Consider the following 25,222-nt stretch of genomic DNA (forward strand, 5'->3'; position numbering starts at 1 on the left):
CAGCTGGCAGCCAGTCTCTTGGTAAAGAGGTCTCTTTGTACCCTTCAGGTGGAGTCATTAGGAAAATAACCCGTTCTCTGCTCTCTGCCCTCACTCCCCACCTCTGCCCCACTGGGAGGGCATCCACCCAACTCTCAACCTTAAAGCCAAAATAAAACAAAATCCAGAAGCGCAATAACGTATCAGAGAATTAAAAAGAAAGGGGGGAGAAAAGGTCTCATTAAGTGAGGTCTCCCATGGCGCAAAGCTGGTTCTGTTGTTATGTTGATGAAACGTTACTTTCCCCCTTGTAGCCATTTATGCTGTGCTCACCTTATACGCCTGGACCACCAAGAACTGAGAGAGAAAACGATCGGGTGAATTGCTCCCTTCTGCAAGGGGGGGAGGGGGGGCTCTTGCAGACGGAATCACTGATGGGATCAGAGAGCTCCAAAGGACTCCAGAGAGCGGGGGTAAGCAACCATTTCCTGGCACGAGAATGTGTATTGCTGTCGTTTTTCACCGGACTGGACCGAAGTGTTTGGAGATTTCTGTATTTCCACAATCCTGGGTCTGCATGCAACCACCACCCCCATCCCCACCCCGGGTCCTAGCTTATTTCCCTCCCTCTCCTCCCCAATATTCCCAGTTTCCAGTCCGCCAATGACGCGCCTCAAGAGAGGATTGGAATCTGATTCTCTAGAAGCAAGCACATGCTCTGGGCAGGGGTGGGCTGTTTCCCAAAGGTCGGGTAGGGGTGGCATTCTGGTGCCATGCTTTTTCTTCCTCATGCGTGGCGACACAAGGAAATGCACTAGCTGGATGGAAAACTTGAAGGAGGGCCACGGAGGGAAGGCCAAATTGGCCTCGTTTCCCCCATCGCTCTGCAAGGTTGCAGTGGGGAAGGGGACGGTGGCAAGGACGGGACACAGCAGAGACTAGGGCCTTGAGAAAAATCAGAAGGTTTATTAAAACAGCTCAGACATATTGGCTTATGAAGAGGTCAGTTTCCCACCCCCCCAAACACTAACCTTTTTCATTTTCTTTAAAGGTTAAAGGCTTAAGGGTTGTTTTATAGAAAAAGCAATATAATCATTAGAGTATATGCCAAAGGACTCACCCTCATTTATACATTTCATGCCGTCAAGTTATAACTCTTTGCTTTGTGTCACTGCTAGTGATTATGCTGGCCAAACAGTGCAGAGAACATGGGGCTTTTAATGGCCGAGATGTTGGAAATGCCAAATAACAAAGGAATGACTTGCTTAGGACAGATGGAAACCATGACAGAAACAATGGGCTTTGAAGAGAACCATTTGCATGGAACTTACAGAAAACCAAGTCAAAACATGTCCCACATACCCTCCAAAAGCAGCAAGAACCTCTCTTGAGTGCTCCAGCCGTCCCTGGAACTTGCACTCCGTCAACGTCTAACACCTGAGAACTCACTGCATGCTAGGCAGCAGAGTGTCCCCGTTCCCCTGGGAAGCCCTGCCATGTGACATCATCACAGACAATCGCTGTGGCACCTGCCTTCTGGCCTGCCAACCAGGGCGGGGGGCGCTGTCAGCTGACAGCCCATCTGAGCTTTGGAAATGAACATGGAAATAAAACTGGGAAAGGGCTCTGGGGTCGGGGAGCAGGGCAAGAACAGGAGGAGGGAGAGCTCATCAAAGGAAAAAGACTGTTGCCCCAAGCGGGAATATCGCTCTGGCTCCAAGGAGAGAGGCGGGCATGCTTTTCTGCCGTAGACCTGCAGCAGGAGGCCCAGAGAGGGAACAGTGGTGGGTCACCACTTTTTAAATGCGACAGTCACTTCACCTCCCAGATAGCCTTCTCTTCGTTGGCACAGGCTGGGGCCCCTCCCGCACTACTGCTGTAAAGCTCATGCTGTGCTTTGGCTGGGCCTCACCCCAGGATAACACCCACAACTCCGTTAACTGCTCCTGACCCCCCTGAAATGTGCAAACCAACAGGCAAGCTGGTGGAGAAGTCCCCATTAGTCCTCTCCGTGAAACAGTCATCTCAAAAAAGGCCACCTGAGGTCCAGCCCTTGCTGCGGAGGGGCGATGGTGTGGGGACCTCCACAGTCAACCAACACCAGCCCGGTCCACCGACTGTGAATGTGGTTCTGTTCTACCCCCGGAGGATGAAACAGTCTTCCCAGCCACATTTTTGAGTGAGCCTAATACTATTTGCAATTAGCTTTGCTTTAGTTTGCAGGGATTGAGGTTGGTTTGGTATTACGTGTGTGTGTGTGTGTGTGTGTGTGTGTGTAGGTGTGGCAGGGGACGGAGGGCAGTCGGTGTTAGCTTTTAGGTTCAGCAGTGTTCACATTTACACAAAATCCCCTTGTGTAGGATTTCTAGATCTCCCGGCTGTGAGGCAGCCTTGTTCGGCTACTGTTACTGATTTCTCCCTCAAGAAAGACACAGCCAGGGAATAAAATCGGTAAGAGAGATTCTAATTCTCTGGAACTTAAAAGTCTTTCACCAGAGGTGTCTTCCAGTGTAACTTGGCGGAGCAGTTGGGATCTGGAAACAAGGATAACACACTAAGAACTTTGTGCTTTGCAAAGTCAACATCAGAAACCAATTCGTTAACAATGTGCCAAAGTTATCTTGCTTTTTTCTAAGGGGCTGAATAATTCCCAAGAAAAGCGGCAACCCGGTGTGTGTGACACAGCTCTATTCTAGGGATAGCTGGGTCCCCTTTTCTATAATCATACATCCCGAATGAATGTGTCCTCACTCAGAAACCCACTTGGCTTTTCTCTAAGTCCACAGTGTTTTTATACCCACTGGCCTCGAAGAGCCTAGGAGAGCTTAAGAGTGACTGACGGGGGTTCTAACATTATTTATTACAACACACAGGCAGAATGCTTTCGAGTCAGGCTTTTTCTTGGCTCCCGACAATAAAACAGCCCGAGGGATGGCAGGGGGTTTTCAGAAAGCAAATCTGTGAGTCTGTTTGTCTTTGAGCCTGTTCCAAACCAGTGCAAACCAATGCCTCGCATACCATTCAAAAGGCCAGGAAAACCCAAATTCCCTCCAGAGATCAAAGACCATCCCCGACTTACATTAAAAAAAGGAAAAGAAAAGAAAAAAAAAACTAAGGTTGAGTTATGGAATTGGCACATGATAGAGGAATGGAAGTCCAATTTACACATGTAAACTGGCTTTATGCATTGTTTCTGAGGAAGCATGTAGCTATGTTTGGAAATTAAATGTGGGAATGACAGTGTGTCTTTGGATTGCTGGAGAAACAAAATGATGTAATTGCACGGAGGCAAAATGTAAACAATGACAATTCTGCTGAAGGTCTGTTTGGCATCAGATAGTAAAATCTGTTTTTGTGCCCGCAGGGGGAGAAATGATAATTGCTCCGGTTTCTTAAGACATCTTTTAAGGAGTGGAGGTAGGGGAATCCAGTATCCAGCTGGGGCACAGAGATGGGGTGGGGGGGGGCAGACGGGGGTACGCTAGGTTGGATGTCAGCAAAATCTGCCGGGGAGGTGGGGGTTCACAACTCTGGGCTTTTCCTAAAAGTCACCTCCCAGGGAGCAGAGGTGGGCATCTTGTGCAATAATGAAAGCCAGACTCGCGGGGTACAAGAGCCCTAAGAAACAGGGACTCTCTCGAAGGAACCCACACAGATGGTTCACTAAGTATAGGTGCATCTTCCGTGCATGGAGAACGGGGGTTGAGAGGGGAAGAGAAATGGAAGCACTGCATGCATTCTAGCTGCAAGGGGCGTCCACGTGGGCCAGTGTGTGCGGGCCCGTACGCAGCCTCCACAGAGCAGGATGCCCCCGTCGAAGCTGCCCCCAACACTGATCGCTCTTGGGCCTCCGGCCAAAACATCACCTCTTGATACTTACAGTCCCTCCATTGAGCACAACGGCCATCTCAGTGGGCTGATACACGTTGCTTCTGAACGGAGCGCTCGGTCTGTTTCCCAAGCTGCCGTTGCGAAATCCCGCTGTTCGGAGGGCTGAGGGAGGTAGGAAGCAGCGACACAACACCAAAACAAAAAACAACCCGCGATTTTGTTTTCTTCTCCTGCATCAACACCATGCTCCCCACACACATCCACCCCCGCACCCCCCCCCCAAGCCCTTGCCACCCCTCCCCATTGTCACAAGCCAGATTCAAAACAAAAGTCACAAAAGGGCTTTGTTCTCTGGCTCTCTTGGAGCTTGACCCATCTCAGTGGGGTTGGGAAGTTTGTAGAATCCAGGGAGCAGGCTGCTGGGGTGGGGGGCAGGGTGGAGCCTCTACCCCACCCCCTCCAGCCCCTGCAGGCCATGGGGGACATCCCTCAGAGGTCTCCTCTCTCACCACACAGTGTCTTTCATGTCAAGTTCAACATCACACCATTCAACACCGGTCACCGTTTCTGGATACACAGAGGTAGACAACCCTAAGAGCGTGGACATCAAGTATATGACAGAGGCTGTCTTTGTGGGAAAGGGACAGGGAAGGAACACAGGGGCTCCAACCCTCTGGGACAGGGTATTTCTAAACAGGAAAAAAGGGACAGCTGAAGCAAAGGTGGCAAAATACGTCAGCACTTCTTAACCTGAGAGAGGTGGGTAAATGGCGCTCCTATTTGCTGTGTACTTTTAGAGACCTAAATTTCCTTTTTTGTAGAGAAAACCCAAACTATACAAGAAGACATGGAGGAAACAAACACATATTGGTAAGTCAAAGAAGCCCGTCTGTAAAAGCTATATACTGTGTGATTCCAACTGGGACATTGTGAAAAGGCAAAAGTACAGACAATGTCGAAAGACTAATGATTGGGGCGGGAGGTGGTGGTGGTGAAGGAACAGGTAGAGCACAGGGCATTTTTGGGGCAGTGAAATTATGCTTTACGATACTGTACAAGCAAAAGAGTGAGCTCTAAAATGTAAATTGTAGACTTTGGTTAATAATAATGGATCAATATTGATTCCTCAACAGTAGCAAAGGTACCACTAATGCAAGCTGTTAATAATAGGGGCATGTGGGAACTCCTTGTAATTCCTGCTCAGTTTTTCTGTCAAACTAAAATTGCTCTAAAAAAATAATCTAGGGGGTATAGCTCAGTGGTAGAGCATTTGACTGCAAAAAAATAGTCTATTAAAAACCAATGCAGAATGTAGGAGCAGTGTGAAAACAAAAATCCATCTCCGTTGTAACACGGATTACATTATTTTCATTCTTGTTGAAGGCACTAATCGTGTTTTGCCAAGAAAAGCCTCACTTAAAGTCTCCAAAGAGGGGGACTTGGGTGGCTCAGTCGGTTCAGCTTCCAACTCCTGGTTTCGGCTCAGGTCATGATCTCAGGGTCAGCTCAGGTCACGATCGCAGGGTCACGGGATTGAGCCCCCCACCCCCAGCCCGAGTGCAGCCCCGCATAGCATCAGGCTCTGAGCTCAGCAGCGAGTCTGCTTTATACCATAATAGGTACTTTCATTATTTCCACTTTACACAGGGCACAGAGAGATTTAGTTATTAGCCCAAGGTCACACAGTTGGAAGAAGGCAGAACCACCATCCAAAACCCAGGCAGAGAACCTGTGTTCTTAACCATTCCACGATGCTGGCTGCAAATACTCTTTTCAACCATCGCACTTACTTAGAAGCAACCTGAATTTAAGCGACATTAGAGAGGCAGCTCAGCCCAATCTGGGCCTAAGACACTGAGGCACAGTGGGGAGCGAATGTCTCTGGCCACAGGTAAACCTCTCTGGCTCTAGCAGCTCCATGCAAGCCTCCAAGCAGCTGGTTATGCATGAGCTAAGCAAGGAGATCCCTCTCCCAGGAAGCAGAGAAGGGGGAGCCAGGGAGGGGCACCCGGGGCAGAGGAGGTAGTTCCTGGGCTCTTACTAGTCTCAGTCCCTAGAGAGGGAATGCCGAACAGCGCTCTTTCCTTATAATGCACAGACCCAGCCAGCTGTGCTGGGAGAATCTGACCCCAACACGTTTTCCTCAAAGAAACAAAGGCTCGACTCTACCAGCCATCTGTGGGTACCTTGGCCCCAAGTGTTGCTATGACCACCTTCTACCCTGGCCCGAGGTCAGCATGTGACTTCAATCTGGCCAAGTAGGTCCATTCAGAGCCAACTCTGGGATTTTTGTTGGGAAACGATCCTCTTTTCCACTGGGACTCTGTCTAAGCCTAGAGTTGTGGGCTGCCCTGATACTAACAGGGCCAAGAGATGGAAAAAGACCAAATCTAGTCATCACCCGAGCCTCCTTGATCTAATGATTCCTGTAGCCTGATCCCCAGTACATTTGTTCCTTCTTGTGTTTTGTTTTGGCTTAAGCCCGTTCAAATCAGGTTTTTTCATTACTTGCCAGTGCAAGTGTCCCACCTAACACTGCACTCTGACCTGGATCAGCTGTGAAAGGCAAGCAGGACTCATAAAAGCTTCCCTACAGGGATCTAAGTTTATAGGTTGAATATCAGCCTACTCCTATCCAGACCCTGCCGGTGAGGCTACATGGGCCCTCCCTCAAAGCTGACTCAGGGCCATGCACCAGAAAGCTAAGAGTCCAAGTTTAAATAGCCCTTGGCCCTAAGGAGATCAGAGAGCCCAAATCCCCTAAAAGAAAGAACCTTTTTTCTTTATTGCTCCTTTGAAAGGTGAACATTTAATATGCCTCATTAACGCTTTCCAAGATGTGATCTGAGGTGCTACATCCTTCGGTGCATTTTCAACTTTCATCACATACCTCATGCCTTGCTGTACTTATTAATAAGCAGGAGGCTGATAAAGTGCTCTATGTACCTGGGATCTCATTCGGGGGAAGGGAACCTGGAAGCAGAGGACACTGGGGCTTGACTGAGCCACAGGCCACCTGGGGAATGCCCTTCCCATCTCTTGAAGATGTCAAGATTGACTCTCAAGGGAAGAGGACCCAAAAGGCTAGCTGGCTAAAGCGTTTAAGAAAGAGGGCCAACTGTAACTCCTGGGCAAGGCCCCTACTGGGGCCTGGTTCCCGAAAATACAAGCTGGCTGAGGTCAGCACCAAAGATGACAACAGTTGTTCTCACAGTGGCAAGGGAACACGCCCAGAGGTTCCCCAGCCAGCAAAGCAAGGGTTTCTAGAACAAGGACAGTCCTAGCCAGTTTAGCTCCAGTTTAGCTCATGTGAGCTTTCTGACGGAATTGGCTTTGCCTGGGGCCCACCCTGCCTGGTCCCGTGTGAATTTTGATGGACACACATTTGGGATGATCCAAAACAGGGCTATTAAAACAAAGTCTGATAATATGCAAGGTGAGTGAAGTTACGGGGGGGGGCGCGCAGAAAATAAGTTAAACTTTTAGGGGGCCATCTGGCAGTATATATCAAGATTTAAAGGTACAGACACTTTTATGCGTGTCTAGAAGGTGGTGGTTTGTTTGGTGTTTTTTGGGTTTTTTTTTTTTGGTCTCGCAAGAAGTTAATTGATCAAGGGCACAAAGATCAATGTTCACTGCAAAATTACTTATATGGAAAGTCAGAAACAAGTGGAATATCCACCAGCTGAGGATCAGAAAAATAAATTACTGTGCCCAAGGAAAGCTCTGCATCATGGAAAGGATACTAGAGCTCTGCAGTCACTGACCTGGAAAGGCCTCCGTCCATGATACAATATTGACCTAAGCAAACACACCACAGAACACCACTTAGATCAGTGGTTACATCTTCCAATCCTTTGGAAAGCTTGAGAAACCTGAGCCCAAACAGACAGAACGAGGGGGCAGGCACTGGTAATTTTTTTTTAGCTGCCCAAGTGTACAGCTAGGTTAAGAACCTGTCTATGGGACTGGAGTGTGTGTGTGTGTGTGTGTGTGTGTGTGTGTGCGTCTGTGTGTGTGTGTAAAAGAGGGAGGAAGAGAGGGAGGGAAGGAGAGAGACTGTGTGCTCACTGAGAGATGTCTGGCAAGATGGGAGCAAACAGCAGTAGCTGCTTTTGGATAACGGGAGTTTGAGCGATTTTTGTTATTTTTACTTCCTGAAACTTCTAGATGATTATTCTAGTTTTTTGTCACCAAAATGGAATGAAAAGACTGGTTTTATTTTGGAAAAGAAAGAGGGGACAGAAAGATGACTTCCTTGGCTTTGGAATGCGTCAGAATGTGAAACAGATGGGGTTGGGGAGCACCTCTAGGACCCCCCATCACCCAGTGTGCCAGCCCTGGTACTGCTGGTTCTCACCTGGGTCCCAGATACCTTTGATCTCTGGATCTTATGTGGATAGGAAGGACTGGCTGCATTTTCACAAGAAAAAAAATGCATGTAGTGGAAAACCAACTCCCCCCCTCCCTGCTCTTAAAGAGTGTGAGCTTAAACACGTTGCCCGATAGCCCTGGAACTCAGTTTCCCGCTCTGTAAAATGGGACTGATAAACCCTGCTTTCTCAAGCCACAAAGTCATCCTGGTAAACCAGCCAGTGAGCTCAGGATCACTAAAGTGCTTTGAAGAGAGACGAGTAATTCTGTGGTAGACTAATCAAGCACGGGGCTCCGGAAACCGCCTGCATGGGCTCAGACCCAGGCCCTCCCTGTCTCTTAGGCAAGACGCATGGCCCTTCTGTGTCTCGGTTTTCTGTCTGCAAAATGGACTTCAATGGGTTATTGTAAGGATTAAATGAGATTAGCCACTAAAATGCTCAGAATGGTAACTGGTCCACAGTAAACACCTACTAAAGGTTAGCCATCCTTACTCGTGAAGACCCTAATACTTGGGTCGTTCTAGCATTCCCGTTTCACTGCAAGTAAACTAGACCTTCAGGTTCAATACCACTGATTCTTAGCCTTCTGGGGTCCACAGATGGCTTTGAGAATCTGACAAAGTGATAAACAAATATCCCCCAATGAATGTACAAAGGTGCACATTCATTCCAGAAGCTGCCACTACCTCTCAGGTTCAAAGGGAGTCCATGAGTCTCATAAAAAGGATCCTGTTCCGGGGGCAGCCAGGAAGGGGTGGCTCCACCAGACCCCGGGAACCAGCTGGGCTCCTGACCTCTGCTCAGGACACCTTCTCTGGAGGCCCTTTGGGGCTCCCAGTGATGATCCTGACCCCCGCCTTGTCCTGGCAACACGAGCCAACACTCATTCCTGCTAAATCCTTTGACAAACATGGGTTTGCTGGCCTGGGGCTTCCTACTAAGATTAAAACAGCTCCGTTAAAGACCACACCAGGGTTTCTAGCCCTATCCCAGATGGAGCCGTTGGTGTTCCCTCCTGTGGGTCTGGTCCAGTGCAGAGGAAAGTGGGCAGGTGGGGAGGGCTCTGGGTGACCTTCGAGGATCTGATGGCTGAATGTGCTTACCCCTGCCCGCAGAATGTACTCAGCAGTCACCCCACAAGCTTGACTCTGCAGTCATGACCCACCAGGGAACACTGCCCAGCTGCCTGGGTGAGCAGCACTGCAAAGGGGACCTTGGCCATCTGGAATGAGCCACCTCCCAGCTATATGTCTTTGGCAAGGTACGGAACCTCTCCGAGTCTCCATTTATTCGTCTGTAAGATGGGGATAATAATAGGACAGCTTCACTGGGTGCAGCAAGGGAGGTCAAGGACTTAGAATAGCACCTGGCACATAGTTAATGCTCAGTAAGCAATGACTGTACTAAGTAATCAGCACCACACGGCTATGGCTGCTGCTGTTAATGTAGCCATTATTATTATCATTATTGCCCCTGATCAATCCTCAGGCAACTGAAAAAAGGCAATTTTATTGAATCTCAAGTGCTGGGAACCTATCCGACTCACTTGAAGGAACGACTCAACAGATACTTCAGAGGCATTCACTGCGGGGGCTCTGAGTGCCCGCAACACATCCTCCAGGCTCAGCTCTGAACCCCACTGCAGGGTTGATGCATGGGCCTGGGGACACAGACAGCCTCCACCTCTTGTGTGTGCCCTCAAACCTCTCAGAAGCCACCAGTACTTATTTGGCCAGAGTAATGGGGGAAGTGGCAATGAGAGTGGGAGACAGAGGACATAAGTGACAAGGGGCAACGGAGGACTTGATGGCGAATGCTGCAGGCTCCTGATTTGTAAGGTCAAGTCTGAGGCTTGTTCTACATGCACTCCTGTCAGGACCGAGCCCCAGCTGCCCACATCAGTAACTGGCTCATCGATGTACTTGTCTGGTTGTTTCTGTCTTCCTGATCTGGTTATCCCTCCCCTCTCCCTTGCAGGGAACACCTCCTGGAGAAGGCAGCTGCACCCAAGTCTCAGGCTCTGCTTTCAGGGGAACCCAGTCAAGACACACATCCAGGAGGCCAGGTCCTGGGGTAGACCCTCAGGATGCTACTTCTCACAACAGCTCTGGAGGTACATTCTCTCTTTAGTCTATATTACAGATGGGAAAAACTGATGCTCAGGAAGGTAAAGCAATTTGCTCAAAGCCACACATCTAGGAAGTACAGAGGACAGGACTTGAATCTGGGCCCCTGACTCTAGGGACCCATTCATACACTCCTGAATGCTGGAGGTGGGGAGGAGACACAAGTAACTGTCCCCAGTATCCCCTGCACCCATCTAGCTCCTGGACTATAAGCTCAAACACTTCCAGGTAGCCAGGGAATTAATGTTAATATGTTCTAGCGGCTGAGTTCTAGCAATAGGGAGTGGTGGGGAGTGTGGTAAACACAAAACGAATCCCCATCTAAAGGAACAGCCACTTGGGCTGCTTTCATAATTTAGCTCTCGTAACTAACAATTTACAGTATTTGTTTACAACAGCTAAATTATGAAACCCCTGCAGTAATCACAGGGCTGTATATATCCCTTTGAATCAGTGTTCATTTTCTTTGGGTAAATAGCCAGGAGCGCAATCCAATTACTGGATCATAGGGTAACTCTATTTTTAATTTTTTAAAAAAAGATCTAATTTATTTGAGAGGGAGCAGGGAGAGGGGCAGAGGGAGAGGGAGAAGCAGACTCCCTGCTGAGCAAGGAGGACTCACTGGGGACGCGATCCCAGGACCGGGACATCAGAGCCCGAGCTGAAGGCAGACACTCAACCGACTGAGCCACCCAGGCACTTCTATTTTTAATTTTTTGAGGAACCTCCATACTGTCTTCTGCAGTGGCAGCTCAGATGTCCATCAACAGATGAATGGATAAAGATGCGGTTTATGTCTATATCTATATCTATATCTATATCTATATCTATATCTATATATAATGGAATATTATTCAGCCATGAAAAAGAACAACGAACAGCCGGAGAAAGACAAATATGGAATTTCAGTCATATATGGAATTAAGAAACAAAACAAACAAAGAAACAAAGGTGGGGGTGGGTGGCGGGAGACCAACCAAAAAGAGATTCTTAACTATAGAGAACAGATGGTTACCGAAGAGGGGGTTGGAGGTTGGGGGGTTGGGTGAAGCAGGTGAAGGGGATCAAGATTCCAACTGCACTGATGAGCGGTGAGTAATGTACGGAGCTGCTGAATCACTACATTGTACCCCCGAAACTAAGACAACGCTGTGTGTTAACTACCCTGGAATTAAAATGAAAACAAAGGAGCAGCCCCGACTCCTGAGAGGTGGAACCTTCCAGCGCACACTGGTTCAGATCAGCTCCAGACAATCTTTGCCAGGTGGGAATGCCAAGCCAGCATTGCCAGAGCTGACTTTTCAGAAGAGGTGAGAAACCCAGATTTTGATATTAAATTCTTTGGCAACGGACAGGGGAAAAAATGCTAAATAAGAACCCATCCCTGGGCCAGTTAAAGTACCGGGCCCAATGTCTGTGGCTCCCATCAGCCAGGAATGGCCCCTGGGGCCACCCATCCCCACTACGGAGGAAGGAGGGAGTCCTTTTGGGGGAAGCGGTCCCAGAGCCTCACCCCGAGGCACGGCGACCCCTTTACCTGCATTGTGTTCATCCATTGAGAAGGCCTTGTTCTCCATGTAGGTGCGTGGCAGCTGCACGTCCTCCTCGAACGCCGTCTCCCGCATCCGCGGCTGCGAGGTGTCGAAGTAGTTGGGCGTGTTCTCCTGGGGCGCTGGCAGGATGGCGCAGTGGATCTCCGGGATGGCGTGGAAGATGACGAAGACCCAGCCGCTGGCCACCAGGGTGATGGCCAGGGTGGGGTCGCCCCAGGCGTCTCCCCGCCGCAGCTCGGCGTTGCCAAACAGGTACATGGTCATCCAGGCCACCCAGATGAGCACAGACAGGAAGGCTGTGACCAGGATGCACGCCCCGTTCTGCTTCCACTTCTTGAACTTGCCGCACAGCGTGAAGAGCGCCAGCCCCAGGGCGGCCACGAGCAGAACCATGTCGTAGATGAGGGCCATGACGAAGTCCATGGGCTCGTAGGCACAGGCCGGCTTGGCGTCCCGCAGCACGGTCAGCACCAGCCACTCGATGGCGATGATGGCCTGCACCAGCATCAGACACAGCGCCACGCCCACCAGCTGCCAGCCCGAGGGGCTCTTGCCGTGGCGCACCAGCCTCCGCACCCGCCACGCCTGGCTCAGCAGGCAGGAGAAGCAGAGCGCGAAGAGGACGCCCCAGAGGAACCGGCGGACCGAGCAGATGGTCTCGTCCTCCCGGATGATGAAGGCGAAGGTCAGCCCGAAAAGGCCCAGGGTCCCCAGAAGGAAGAGGAAGTGGAGGCCCACGGGGTCCTTCTTCTCCTTGTCCTTGATGAATGGCAGCCGCACCAACAGGATGAGCATCAGGAGCAGCGTGATCAGGGCGCCTGCCCCAGCCACCGCCTCCACCACGATGCCCCAGATGGTGTCCAGGTCGCACAGGGACACGTACTGAGGGAGGAGATCCAGTCCACAGCCCCGGGAAGTGCTGGCGTTCTCAGAAGCCCCGGAGGCAATCATGAAGAGCAAGAGGAAGGCCAGCACCTGGTGCGTTTTCATCTTTCTCTCTGACACCGGAAAGGTTCCAGAACATTAAGGACGGGGGAGATGTTTGGAGGGAGAAAAAGACCAGTTCACTGTAAGATTCCCACTTTCCTGACTTCTTTAAGACCCACCTCATTTCCAACCTGCTGGCCCATGAGGCACCTTTGACAGGTCAGAAAAAGGCACCCCTTTCTTCCGACAGCACAGCCCCTGGTTGGGGTGGGGAAGGTACAGGACCCTGATTTAAGCTCCCATCTGCAGCCTTGATCTGGCAAGTGAACAATCATGAATCACCATCGCTAGCGGCTGGAGAAGAGGATGAGAGAGAGATTCACTCTCTCTGTATACTCTTTTGTATTCTTTGATTTTTATATTCTGTGCTACGTCTGACCTCTTCAAAAATAAGGGAATGAAAACAAAACTTTGAAGAGACAGCCAAGAGACCAGCGCTGTGCTGAGAATGGTAGGCACTGCCTCTTTTCAGTCTCTCAATGGTAACGGCTTAATATTTACCCACGACTCACTCTAAGCCAGGCACTGGGCACATCCAGTCCTTACACTGGTGACAAAACAGGGTCTCCAGGAGGTTAGGACACTTGCCCAAGGTCATACCACCCCGCTCCTAGAAGCATGCCCTCATTTCAAACAGTGTATCCAGAATGAACTACCATCCTGGGTTCTACCTTTACCTCACCCCTCCTACCTCCCCCCAAAGATCTCCAAAGAACCCATGCTCACTGCACCCGTCTGTACCTCCCAGGGTGCCTGCAGGATTCCCCTCGGCACTCTTTTGGGTCCCCATGAAAGCTGAGCTCCACACAGCAGCCATGGCAAATGGCCTTAACCCAATTCCCATCTCGTCTCTCCTGCTTCCTCTGCTTAAACGCTCCCAACCCATGGCTTGGAAAATGTTCCTCACCCCCACCTAATGTTGCCCTTTCCGACCTCGGCCAAGGTCACAGTGCCATTCCTCTTCACCAGAGCCTCCTGTTCTAGTTCCTTCTTGGCTCCAATAGTCTCTTTCTTTTTTTTCCCCACCTTGTCTGTTCACTTTGTCTCTCCCTTTTCCTTCTTCTTGCTCTTTTCCCTTTCTCCACTGCAAGGTGCAGGAGGACAGGGACACCGTCTGTTCAATGGGGTAGATCAGGGCTTCTCAACCTTGGTATCATTGACATTTCGGGTCTCACTGCTCTTGGCTGTGCGGGCTGTCCTCTATACTGTAGGATATTCAGCAGTACCCACGGCCTCTATCCATTAGATGCCCGTAGCACACCTACTCCCCGAACCCAAAAATCTTCCGACATTGCCAAATGTCCCCTGTGGGAGTGGGCATGCAATAGCACCAGGATGACCCCGCTGGTGTGGACTCAAGCAGTAGCACCCAGTGCTGGCCCAAAGGTGATGCTTAGTGGATGTTGAGTGAATGAGAGGCTCCTTCACCGGGACTCTTTCCTGGGCCCCACCTGCCACCAGCTCTTGCTTCTGAACAGAGCGTGGCCTTCAGAAAGCTCCGGCCTACACAGCTCTGCTCTGAGCCCATCTCCAGGCAGCTCAGGCTGGACCCACTGCCTTCGCTGCCCCAAGTGTGAGGGCATAACCAGCTGGATCCAGGCAGCTCCTGCTCCTCCCTGGGGCTTCCTTAAGTAAATGCAGTATCGACCACCTCTCTCTCCCCATCTCTGCTCCTTTCAGGGATTCCAAGAGCAGCTCTGATCCTGCCTTGGCTGTGAAGCCGTTGATTGGGATAAATTATTAATGCCACCAAATGAGAAGGGGTCTGGTGCTATAGGGATCATCACCTTTGCCTCCTGATGAGAGAAGGCAGGTTCAGGGCAGAAGGCATCTGGCAAGAGATGCTTCTAAAACATGCATCCCAGCATTGCACGCAAGCAAATTTGGGGTGAGGATGCACCCCAGATGTGGCAGTCAGACTCATGGTCCAGCCACTATTCACCCAGCCAATAAACACGCCTTTTTTTTTTTTTTTTTAGATTAAGCCAGTTTGAACTGGGTTTGTGTTGCTTGCCCACAAGGAAGTTCTATGACTCCTCCCACATTATGTGGCCCCCCTTCTTCCAGGAAGTCCTCCCTACCCAATGTCTAGGCATGTGGGTGCCACCCATGGCGGCCAGGAGCTTTAGTGGAATCCACTTGTCTCTCGTGGATCATTATCATTGTTAAGGATGCCCAGGAGGTGTCTAGGATGATCAGGAGGGCTCCTCACAGCCCCACAGGATGAAGTGGAGCCTGTCTCATCTAGGATTTCTGGGGAGATTCAGAATTGCCCTCTAGAGTTTTCTACTGCTGCCAGAGTGACAATGACAACAACTAACTCACGGTGCTCACCACACCGCAGGCACACCTTCACGCACGGCACACATACGAATGCCTTATAATCTGCATAATGACGCTACGAGCCTGGTACTACAACTATCTCCGTTTTTGTTTTTTGTTTTATTTATTTATTTATTTATTTATTTGACAGAGAGAGATTACAAGTAGGCAGAGAGGCAGGCAGAGAGAGAGGAGGAAGCAGGCTCCCTGCTGAGCAGATAGCCCGATGCGGGACTCGATCCCAGGACCCTGAGATCATGACCTGAGCCGAAGGCAGCGGCTTAACCCACTGAGCCACCCAGGTGCCCACTATCTCCGTTTTATAGGAAGTAAAACATGGAGGTCAGCTGGCTTGCTGGAGGTCACAGAGCTGGAAGGTGGTGGAGTGAAGCTTGTTACTTGGGCTCTTACTACACACCAGGGCTCTAGAAATGTCACCTGGCGAGTGAACCCTTGCTGGCCAGTCTCTCCTGCCCCCCTCCCCCATTACACTCTACACCAGTCCTGATTTTGTCTTTGTAGCATGTGCCACAATTTTCCAAATATTTAATTACCTTTGGGTCCACTCCCTGCTCTCCCGTGTCCAGGGCTGTGTCTGTCTCGTTCTGCACCTGCGCACGGTTCGACAGCCCAGCTGCCGAACCAGAGTCAGTAAGAGTAGTCTCAACCCTCATGTTACTCCTGAAGGACAGGTGTTCTCATTGCTCTCTTACAGAGGAAAGAACTGACGGCCTGAAAGGTTCAAGTCCGAGTCCATCCTCAGATGGCCAACAGCAGCAGGGTCACCAGGGAGCTCGCTGGAAACGCAGACTCTCGGGGGGGTTTGGGCCTAGCCCCCTCCGTTTTAACAAGCCCGCCAGGCAAGCTCCAAATGCGCTCAGACCCAAATGCGCACAGAAGTGTGAGAAGCTCGGACCCGTGCAGCCGGGGAAGCCAGGAGCCATGGCCCCAGTACACTCTGCCTCGCCAACTCTGCCAGGGACCAAGCAGGTGGCTCCCACTTGTCAGGTAAGCCCCAGCCTCCGCATCAGCCCCTTGGTGCTTCCTCCCACCAACGGAGCAGTTCTCCAGGAATCCCAAAGGGAACAATGCCAGATTAGAGGTTTCAAGTCAGCCGCAGGCAAGGCTGATCGGCATGGGATAAATATATGGCAACAAACCCAGGAGATGTAGGCGTGCGGCTCCTCAAAAGGAGGAATGAGCAAATGTGAACGAACGCACAAGCCTCGGCTCACATACTAATTACCTTTGCTGCCAGGCAGGCTCCCAGAAATGTGACTCATTCAGAGGCTCTTAAATATACTACCTCTGTCTCTGTCTCTGTCTCTCTCTCACTCTCTCTGTCCACAACCCCCACCCGCAGAGGGGCCAGAAGCCTCCGGCAGGTGGTGAAGCAGCAGGATCCATTTCTCCACGAGCTGGGGCCTGCAGAGGCTGGAAAGAATGCAGGCAAGATTCCTTGTGAGAGGACAGTGCTGCCTGCCTGAAGGCCACAGGCTGGGCTAGCCCTCCCAGCCCAGCTCCTTACCGAGCAGGGCGAACTTCCGAGAGAGATCTTCCGGTTTCAAGTTCTGCCCCTGCCACCTGCTAGTACCCTGTGACCCTGGACAAACGGATTTAACCTTTCTTGCCTCAGGTTCCTCCTCTGCAAACTAGGGGTGTGTTCACGGTACCCATCCTGTGGGATCGTTGTGCTTAAAATAATGAGGTTTTAGGACAGTAGTTGACACAGGGTAAGCACTTACATAAACTGTCTGTTAAATAAATAGAAATGACTGGCAACTATTCCCTCGTCAGAGGTTATGAACTTTGCTGACTGCTTTTCTAGGAGGAGCAGTTGCCATGGAGATGGGGTGCGAAGGGGGCTCACCCAGGTGTTTGTCCGCTATTGGTTTTCAGCCTCCCCCATCACGCCAGGCGAAGAGGATCCCTGAGGTGGTGTGAATGGGAGATGCCTTTGGTGGGAGTCTGCCCTGGGGACCTCTAAACTCACCCAATCCCCAAACCAGGAGCTCTAAATGGAGGCCTCACTGTGAAGGTGGTTTTCCCACGGGAAACTCAGGCCAATCTAGGAGCCCTCTCTCTCTCTCTCTCACACACACACACACACACACACACACACGGTCTCCCTGTCAAGAAGTCAGGGTGAGGACCCCCCAGAGATCAGACACTGGCCATTCTCTTGGGAACTAGTGTCCCCATCTACCCACTACCCACATGATATGGGAAGGGGGATGCTAGAACATGGAAGGGAAAGAAAAAAATGAGCAGGCAGGGAGGGGGCCTTCCTACGTCTGGGCATAGTCAATAGTTTGGTACAGATGAATGCCTGGCACAGAATTTATACACTTTCATCAGTCTCCTCTAGAGTGAAGCCAGACCTAACTATGTGACATGGGGCATTACTTAACCTCTCTGACCCTCAGTCTCTTCCTGTATAAAAGACAAAGATAGCGCCGCCTTCACAAAGCCAGTGAGAAAAGTACATGAAAAATAATCTCTGCAAGGTGCTTGTCCCACAGGGAATACAGGATCCCTGCTTATTAAAAAGACAAATCATGATTCCATCGTCCTTCCTCTTGGGAAAATGAGAGGTGGGACCGCTTTGCCAGAGGCTTACTGGAATTCACAGGCCAAGCTGGGACTAGAACTCTTTTCCCCCAACTCCCGACCCGAGGCCTTTCCACTGCATCTCTGGTTTGAGGCCTCACCCCATGACTGGCAGAAGGCCAGGATGAGGCTGTGGAGCCGGTCTCCCCACACACTCCAGCATCACACTCTGTCCCAGCCCACTCCCGTTAGAGCCAATGGTGCATTTCCTGCTCTGTAAGATTAAACTGTTACAAGGTTTCCTGACATTAAGCTCTTTCCCAGACCCACAATCTCACCCTCTAATACCTTTTCCAAGTTACACCATCTCATAATCTTCATTTCCTAATGCTGCCCAGACCACCAGCCTATTTGGGGGCCCTTGAATTTAATAACCCTCCTGGGTTAGTAAACAGGGTTGCCAGAACACAAGCTCCATGATCCATGAATATGCAAAGCAGCTCGAATCCTGTAAATAAAAGCAATCATTTAAATGCAAATTGCATCCTTGGCTGTCCGTTCTGGGGTGGATGGTTCCTCTTGGGCTGTAATTCCGAGAAGAAAATGTGACTAACTCAGAACCCCTAGGAAGCTCTGCGTGAAGGGCTTATGGGGCCAAGGGCCCCGGGTGGGGGCCACTTAAGGCGGACAAGAACTGCCTCAAAGTGGAGAGTGAATTTTAAAACCTGAGCCGCTCCTCAAGTGGGCTCGTAGGACAGAGCAGGGTTTAAGCCGTCCCTGCAGGCCAGACGGAGTCCCTCAGAGGCTCCCGGAGCCTTGCCATCCCCAGAGGCAGAATGAAAGGGGAGCTGCTTTTCCATCTGTGAGTTGAGGTCAGGGGAGCTTTTAAAAATCAGATCCCTTGGCTTCCCACTCAAAACTCTCCAAGGGTTCACTGGCCCAAGGAGAATAAAACCTGTACTCCTTTCCACGGCCCAAAAGATGGTGGTCTGGCTGGTCCCTACCATCCCCTCTCCCACCCCCTCCCTCCACATCTGCCTCAGAACTCCAGCCACAATGGCCTTTGTTCAGTTCGAAACTCATTCCCACCTCCAAGCTTTTGCATTTGCAGTGCCCTCTGTCTGCACAGCGGTCCCCCAAGGGACCCAAGTGGCCCACCCAGAGGTGGACCCTCCATCTCGCCAGGCTCCACAAAAATGTCACCCCTGAGAACGGTCCTCCCTACATACACAAACCCTCATTGCTTTGATATCCTCCTGTTTTATTTTCCTGGCAGCACTGACCCCAATTAGAAGTTCCATCTACTTACTATATTTATTTACTTATTTAGCTATTTATTTGTTCACCCACCTGGCTAGAACCCTGAGAGCAGAGGCTTGTTCATTCTCTACTCTGTAGTGTCCCAGCCCCAGTTCTGAAGCTGGTCCATTTACTGAAAGAACAAATAAACCAATAAGGGGTTGAAGCTTCTCTTTCGAACAAGACTGCTTGTCTTGCTGCCTGCCCCAAATGGCGACTCCTCTCCCCTTCCATTTTTCTCTTTCTCAACTCAGCTGACCCCTTTTCAGACTTAGAGCAGGGAACAGAGAGAAAACCCTTCACTCCACAGCCTAGATACAAAACTGGCCTCGTGGAGGGCTCCCAACCAACAGATGATGATTTGCATTCTATTTACATGCTATTTGCATGCAGCTTCACTCCAAGACAGAATCCACCGAGAGCCCCCCACCCCACCGAGGAAACTTCTGAATCAAGGTTCTTTGGCTGAAGTTCCCCGGCTTTTGTGCCAGACCCTTCTCTCACTTTTCCCTCACTTCTCTTGTCTTTTCGAGGACCCCCAGTTCCTCCTGGGCTCCGCTCAAGTGCCCCCCATCCTGGCGCAGTTGGGCAGCCAATGTGGCGCGTGGGCCGGGGCCCCAGACAGGGACGCCGCTGCCCGCCACACTCCAGGGGCCTTTGTCCGCGCTCCAAGGAGCCGCCCCCTTAGCGAACGGGGGACGAGTGGGGGGCGGGGGGAGGCTGGTTGGGCCTGGGTGTGACAGAGCGAGAGCCAGGGGGCGAACTCGCGAGCTGCGCTGGGGCCGTCCTCTGTGGCAAGGTCGGCGCCCGACTCCCGGGATGGCTAGCAAGCTCCCCCGGGCCCAGGCCGGTGCGGGCGGTACGGATCCCGGGATGTGCGGAGCTGGGAGCCCGTGTCCCCCAAGGGCAGCCAACGCACAAGACTAGTCTTCAGCCCCAGCCTGGTCGGAATAGGAAAGCCAGCCCCCCGCCATTGTATGCAGACGCCCCCCCGTCTGTCCCTCAGCCCGAGGTCTCAGCTCTGCCTCTTTCCGCCCCCGCAGTGTCCCCCCTCCCCTTGTCCCGTAGTGCGCAGGCACCGCCGGGTGCAAGCCTGGCCCCCAGCCCCTGCGGCAGGTGCGGCAGGTCACCCCCAAAGCCCAGTCCTTATAACCACAACTCGGTCTGCCCTGCGGTCAGCCCCCACGGGCTGAGCACGCGGCCCCCGGACCTGCCCGCGGCTTCCCTCCCACGACGAGTCACTCGGGTACGGCCACACTACTCCCAGTTGTTCTTCACCTGCGGTCGCCCCCAGACCCTCTTCAGAGACTTGGATCTCCACCTGGTCCGGGAGTAGGGCACCCTCTCCTCTCCCACCTCCGGCATTAAGGTCTGAAGCCCTCCCCTCCCCCCGCCCTGCCCTCGGCGGGACTGGGGTTCCCCGCTCCCTGACCCCCCATCTTCCCCAGCAGACTAACCCGCCGGGGGGGCCTTAGAAGGGCACAAGAAGCACACTCCCCAGTTCTCCCGAGTCCGCGGCGGGAAAAGTTTCTGGGGTCCTAGCAGCTCCCTCTACCCCATCCGCGCGGCTTGCACTCACCGACCGCCGCGGCGTCGCAGCGCCGACGCTCCCGCTGGTTCTCGGCCTCAAGTCACATCGCTGCAGCGCGGCCGCGGCCCCCGCCCCGCGCGCGCCCGCCCGCCCGCCGGTCCCGTCTCACTGCATCGCCCTTGCGAACCGCTGCCGTGCGAGGCGCCCCCTGGCCCGGCCCGCGCTGCTGCAGACGCGGCGGCCCCGCCCCTCTAGCCTTCCCCGCCCCCTCCGACCCCGCCCCCCGGGGCATCCAGCTCCGCCCCCGGCCCCTGCCCAGCAGGCGGTTCCTTGCTGAGCCCGGGGCGGATGGCTTTGCCAGGCTTCACTCCCCCGGCGCAAGCCCCTACCTAGCTCCTTGCTGGGAGGACTGAGACCGCCCCCTTCCAGGGTCCCAAATCTGGAGACACTCTCTCCGCATCCACAATCCACCCATAAGCACTCCACACGCACCGGACGTATTCCCAAATTGATTCATTTGCAGGAACACACACATAGAGGGATACTCCCACCAGTGTCCTAGCACAGGGGACTTTTTCCGCCCAGGACAACTCTCCAACGTGGGTTCACAAACAGTAACTTCCCCTCAACCAACAAGCCCCAGGTCCTGGACCTAGAGAGAACCCCGCCGCGCGTGCCGAAGTATACAACTAGGCACACGCACACGGCTTGGTGTCCTCTTGCGGGTGTCCGCCTGGGCACACTCCATTCCCCCCACCCCGCCCCAACTTGTCCTTTCCCCTTTGCGCACACTGCTCAGAGCTTGAGTCCTTGACTACCCCAAACATACACATTCACAAGGTGCACCCCTCCCGTAGGTCCTTACGCAGGATCTCCACCGCCAATGCTGCACGCATCACCCACGTACACGCACGTCCACCACTCTCCCCGGCGACATACATCCAGCGGTCCAGGGGGCCACTGGCTCCGTAGACGCTCAGAGCACAGTAGGGGTGCACGCCCACGGGACGGCCGCGGCCCCGGCTTGAAGGAGGGGTCCCAGACAGCCTCGCTCCTCAACACTGAGTCTGGCTTCTGGTCGACCTGGCTGTGTGAGATCCGCATTGCCCAGAAGGGGCCTGGGGGGCTACGGTCCAGCACACCCATGGGGTTGGTTCCCTCGGTGACTTTCAGACTTTCAAGCTTCCTCCAAACCCAGAACTTTAAGGACCCACCACTCTGGTTTCTCAGAGTGAGACCACCTCCCTCCTGCCCATCTTGGTCCTACAAGACATGACAGCGAGGTGACCCCAGCTCCCTACCTCCCTGCGATGGGGTGGGGATAAGGAGGCAGGAAGGTGGGCTGCAGAACACGAATGATATTCCCTTCTGGAGGTAGTTGTATACCCTGATCTTTAAAGACCACAGACCTTTCAGATTGTTTTCTTCATCTCCCTCGAGCCTCCGGCCTCTCAGTTCCCGCCCACACAAGCCGATATTCTCCTGGTCAGGCCTCGAATACACCTCCCCGAACACCTTTTGTTATTTTTAAGGAAAAATGGAAGGGAAAAGCAGAACAGTTTTCCTGTTTTATTTGCCGACGCATCCTCAACGACTAGAACAATGCCTGGCATACAGTAGGCGATCACTAGGTATTTACGGGAAGACTCCCCCCCTCCCCAGCCCTCTGCGGTCCCGCGGGACTGCGTAATTGGAAAATGGATAGGCATTGCCACCTGGTGGTACCTAGTGGAACTGACGCCGAGATCCTTTCCTGGGAAAACATGGTCAAGTTCACCTAAGACTCAATTTCTTGCAAAATGCAAAATGGAGATAACTTTAGTAGTACATGCCTTTGGGGGTTGTTATGAAGATTAAACACATAATAAATGTACAGTGATTTATGTAGAGTCTGGCACATGGAAATATATATATATATATATATATTCCCCTTTCAGACTTATTTTATAGAGGGATCCTCAATGCGATGATCAGTTTTGGGTTTTTTTTGTGTGTACACATTTAGTTTTATTGTAACAAAGCAACTTGTACACTTTTAACGTTTAAAACTGAGCATCATCTTTCCTTTCCAGTGAAACAAAAAGAAAATTTTAAAAATAAACAGGAACAAAATTACAATAGAGAATGTCAATTCCAAATAAGATCCTACAAGTTCTGCTGATTCTCCCATCGAGTGGCAGGGCTCAAGTCATCATTAGGAGAGAGTTTTATTTTAAAAGTGTCATCTTAAACTGCAAGGATGTCCGTTAAACATCACAATTAAACATGCCAAAGGAGAAGCCATGTTGTCAAAATGCCCACTTAACCCACCCAAACATCTCAAACCCACCCTTTGCTGACCTTCTATAACCGCATTTTTTAAAGTTTTTTTTTCTTTTTTTTAAAACAAGAGAAAGTAGACAGGTACATGTTGGTAAATGCTAACTGTCCATATTCACATAGAGACACAGTGTAATCTCTGAGCCCAATATACAGAGAAAGGAGGAAAAAAGCTAGAATTCTATGCACTACTACACAGGGGCCTAGCACCCTCCAGCTGCGATGATCAGTTTTAGCTTTGGGTGATGTTACTTTGGGAAGCAAAGAAGGAAAATATAGGCGGCTATTTTGAGTGGCAGGTGCATACCACCCACCTCCCCTGCCTTGTTCAAAGAATCATGGAGAATCACCACCACTACCACCACCATTATCATCATTATAAGGTATGTAGTGCTACTGTGTGCTAGATGCTGTTTTAAGAGCTTTATATTCTTTAAAATATTTAATCCTCCCAGTAGTCCTCTAGACCAGATATTATTATTCACCCCATGTTACGGATGGGGACACTGAGGCACAGAGGAGCTAATTAATGGTTCACAATCATACCGTTGACAGAGCTAGAATTCAACCCTGGCTGTTTCTTTCATTCGGTGGCTAAACTGGTATAATTTGCTGCAAGGTCAGATATCTTCTGATATCACAGATGAGCCTCATGTCCTCAGAGTTTCTCTCTAGCCCTGGAGAAGATAGCTCTAGGCTGTGTAGCTGCGACACTGCATCAGGCTCTCAAATGTTCAGTCCTCTTTGGTTAAATGAAAACCAGAAGCTTCCCTGGCTCTGTTACTCACCTGAAAAATGACAAGAGCACTGCCCCCGGATTTCCACTAACAAATGTCGCTGTGTGTAATTAGGTGTTTGTGTGGCTCTTTGTTTAGTGTCTGCCTTTCCAGCTAGGCTGTAACTCAGTGCTTTCCCAATGAGAACGTTCTACAATGGAGGAAGTGTCTTCTTCTTCTTTTTTTTCCCCCTTTAAGGTTTCTTTATTTATGTATTATAGATAGAGCACATGCAGGGAGGTGAGGTGGGGGGAGGGGCAGAGGGGGAGGGAGAGGGAGAGTGAAGAATCTCCAACCAACTCCCTCTACCACTTGTGGGGCTCCCTGTAGGCTTGATCTCACCACCCTGAGATCATGACCTGAGCTGCAAAATAGAGTCAGATACTTAACTGACTGAGCCACCCAGGCGCCCCAGTGATGGACGCGTTCTGCATCTGTGCTGTCGGTTACGGTAGCCACTAGCCACGTGAGGCTATTGAGCACTTTACTTTTTTAAGATTTTATATTTTATATTTTTAAGATTTTATGTTTTTTTAAGATTTAAGATTTTTATAATTTTTTAAGATTTCATATCTTGTATAGTAAGATATTTGAGATTATTTGTCAAAGAAAGAGAGAGGGAGCACAAGCAAGGCGAGTGCCAGGCAGAGGGAGAAGCCAGTAAGCAAGGAGCCCGATGCAGGACTCAATCCCAGGACCCTTGGGATCATGACCTGAGCCAAAGGCAGACACTTAACTGACTGAGCCACCCAGACATCCCTGCTGAGCACTTTCTATGTATTTAGGATGACTGTGGAAATGAAATGTCAGTTTTTAATGAAATTAAATTTTAAATGAAATACAATTTTAAGAAATATTTATTGTAGAGAAAAGAACACAAACAGGAGGGCCCGAGGGAGAGGAAGAGAGACTCTCAGACAGACTCGGCATTGAGTGCGGAACCCAATGCTGGGCTCCGTCTCACCACCCTGAGATCAGGACAGCCAAAACGAAGAGTCCGACACTTACCTGACTGTGCCACCCAGGCACCCTGAAGTTAAATTAAATTTTAAATTAAATTAATTAAAGTTCCTAATTAAATTTAAATAGCCTCATGTGGCTAGTGGCTACTGTAAGGACACTGTAGCTCTAAGTTCAATGGTAAGAGGAGTCATGTCTGTTGTTCACCCTTGTCTTCCTTGCCCAGACCAGGGCATGGCTCATCAGATACTTGTTGACTAAATGAATAAGTCAATTCCAGTCTTGCTTTTCCCTTTTAGAGTATGTCTATTTTGCATCCAAGCCTGTCAGAATCCTCTCTTCTCTGCAGAGTAGATCATCTCCCAAGATGAATGTGGGGTTCAGGGCTCTGGAGTCGCCAAAGTCCATTTCCACAGATTGTGTTGCTTTAACTGCAGAATCTTCTGAGGTAAGTGTCTGTGCCTTGCTATGACAAAACTAGAGCTTGGAAAGGTTGAGTGGCTTCTCCAAATTGTCACAGGTAGTAAATGGCTGAGGCAGGATGCAAATCTGCCCTTCCCAATTCCATGCCCTTCTGGAAACATCAACCTAACTCTAAGTGGGAATGACCTTG

General features: G+C 51.0%; 1 protein-coding gene and 1 long non-coding RNA gene across 2 annotated transcripts; one reads left to right on the forward strand and one right to left on the reverse strand.

The window, feature by feature from the left end:
- Positions 1–925: 925 nt before the first annotated feature.
- On the reverse strand, positions 926–20,684 carry GPRC5B (G protein-coupled receptor class C group 5 member B). The gene is made up of 4 exons (XM_044234086.1): positions 20,603–20,684; positions 11,850–12,863; positions 3,860–3,972; positions 926–2,513 (listed from the first exon to the last, which is right to left on the reverse strand). Exons 2-4 carry the CDS (start codon positions 12,853–12,855, stop codon positions 2,469–2,471), a joined length of 1,164 nt encoding a protein of 387 aa, XP_044090021.1. The 5' UTR covers positions 12,856–12,863; positions 20,603–20,684; the 3' UTR covers positions 926–2,468.
- LOC122896111 lies at positions 3,347–10,293 on the forward strand. Its single transcript, XR_006382356.1, has 4 exons — positions 3,347–3,396; positions 4,632–4,680; positions 9,302–9,447; positions 10,164–10,293. It is a non-coding gene; the product is annotated as an uncharacterized LOC122896111 (long non-coding RNA).
- Positions 20,685–25,222: the final 4,538 nt, after the last annotated feature.

Source organism: Neovison vison, chromosome 14, assembly GCF_020171115.1.
Source record: "Neovison vison isolate M4711 chromosome 14, ASM_NN_V1, whole genome shotgun sequence".
NCBI lineage: Eukaryota > Metazoa > Chordata > Mammalia > Carnivora > Mustelidae > Neogale > Neogale vison.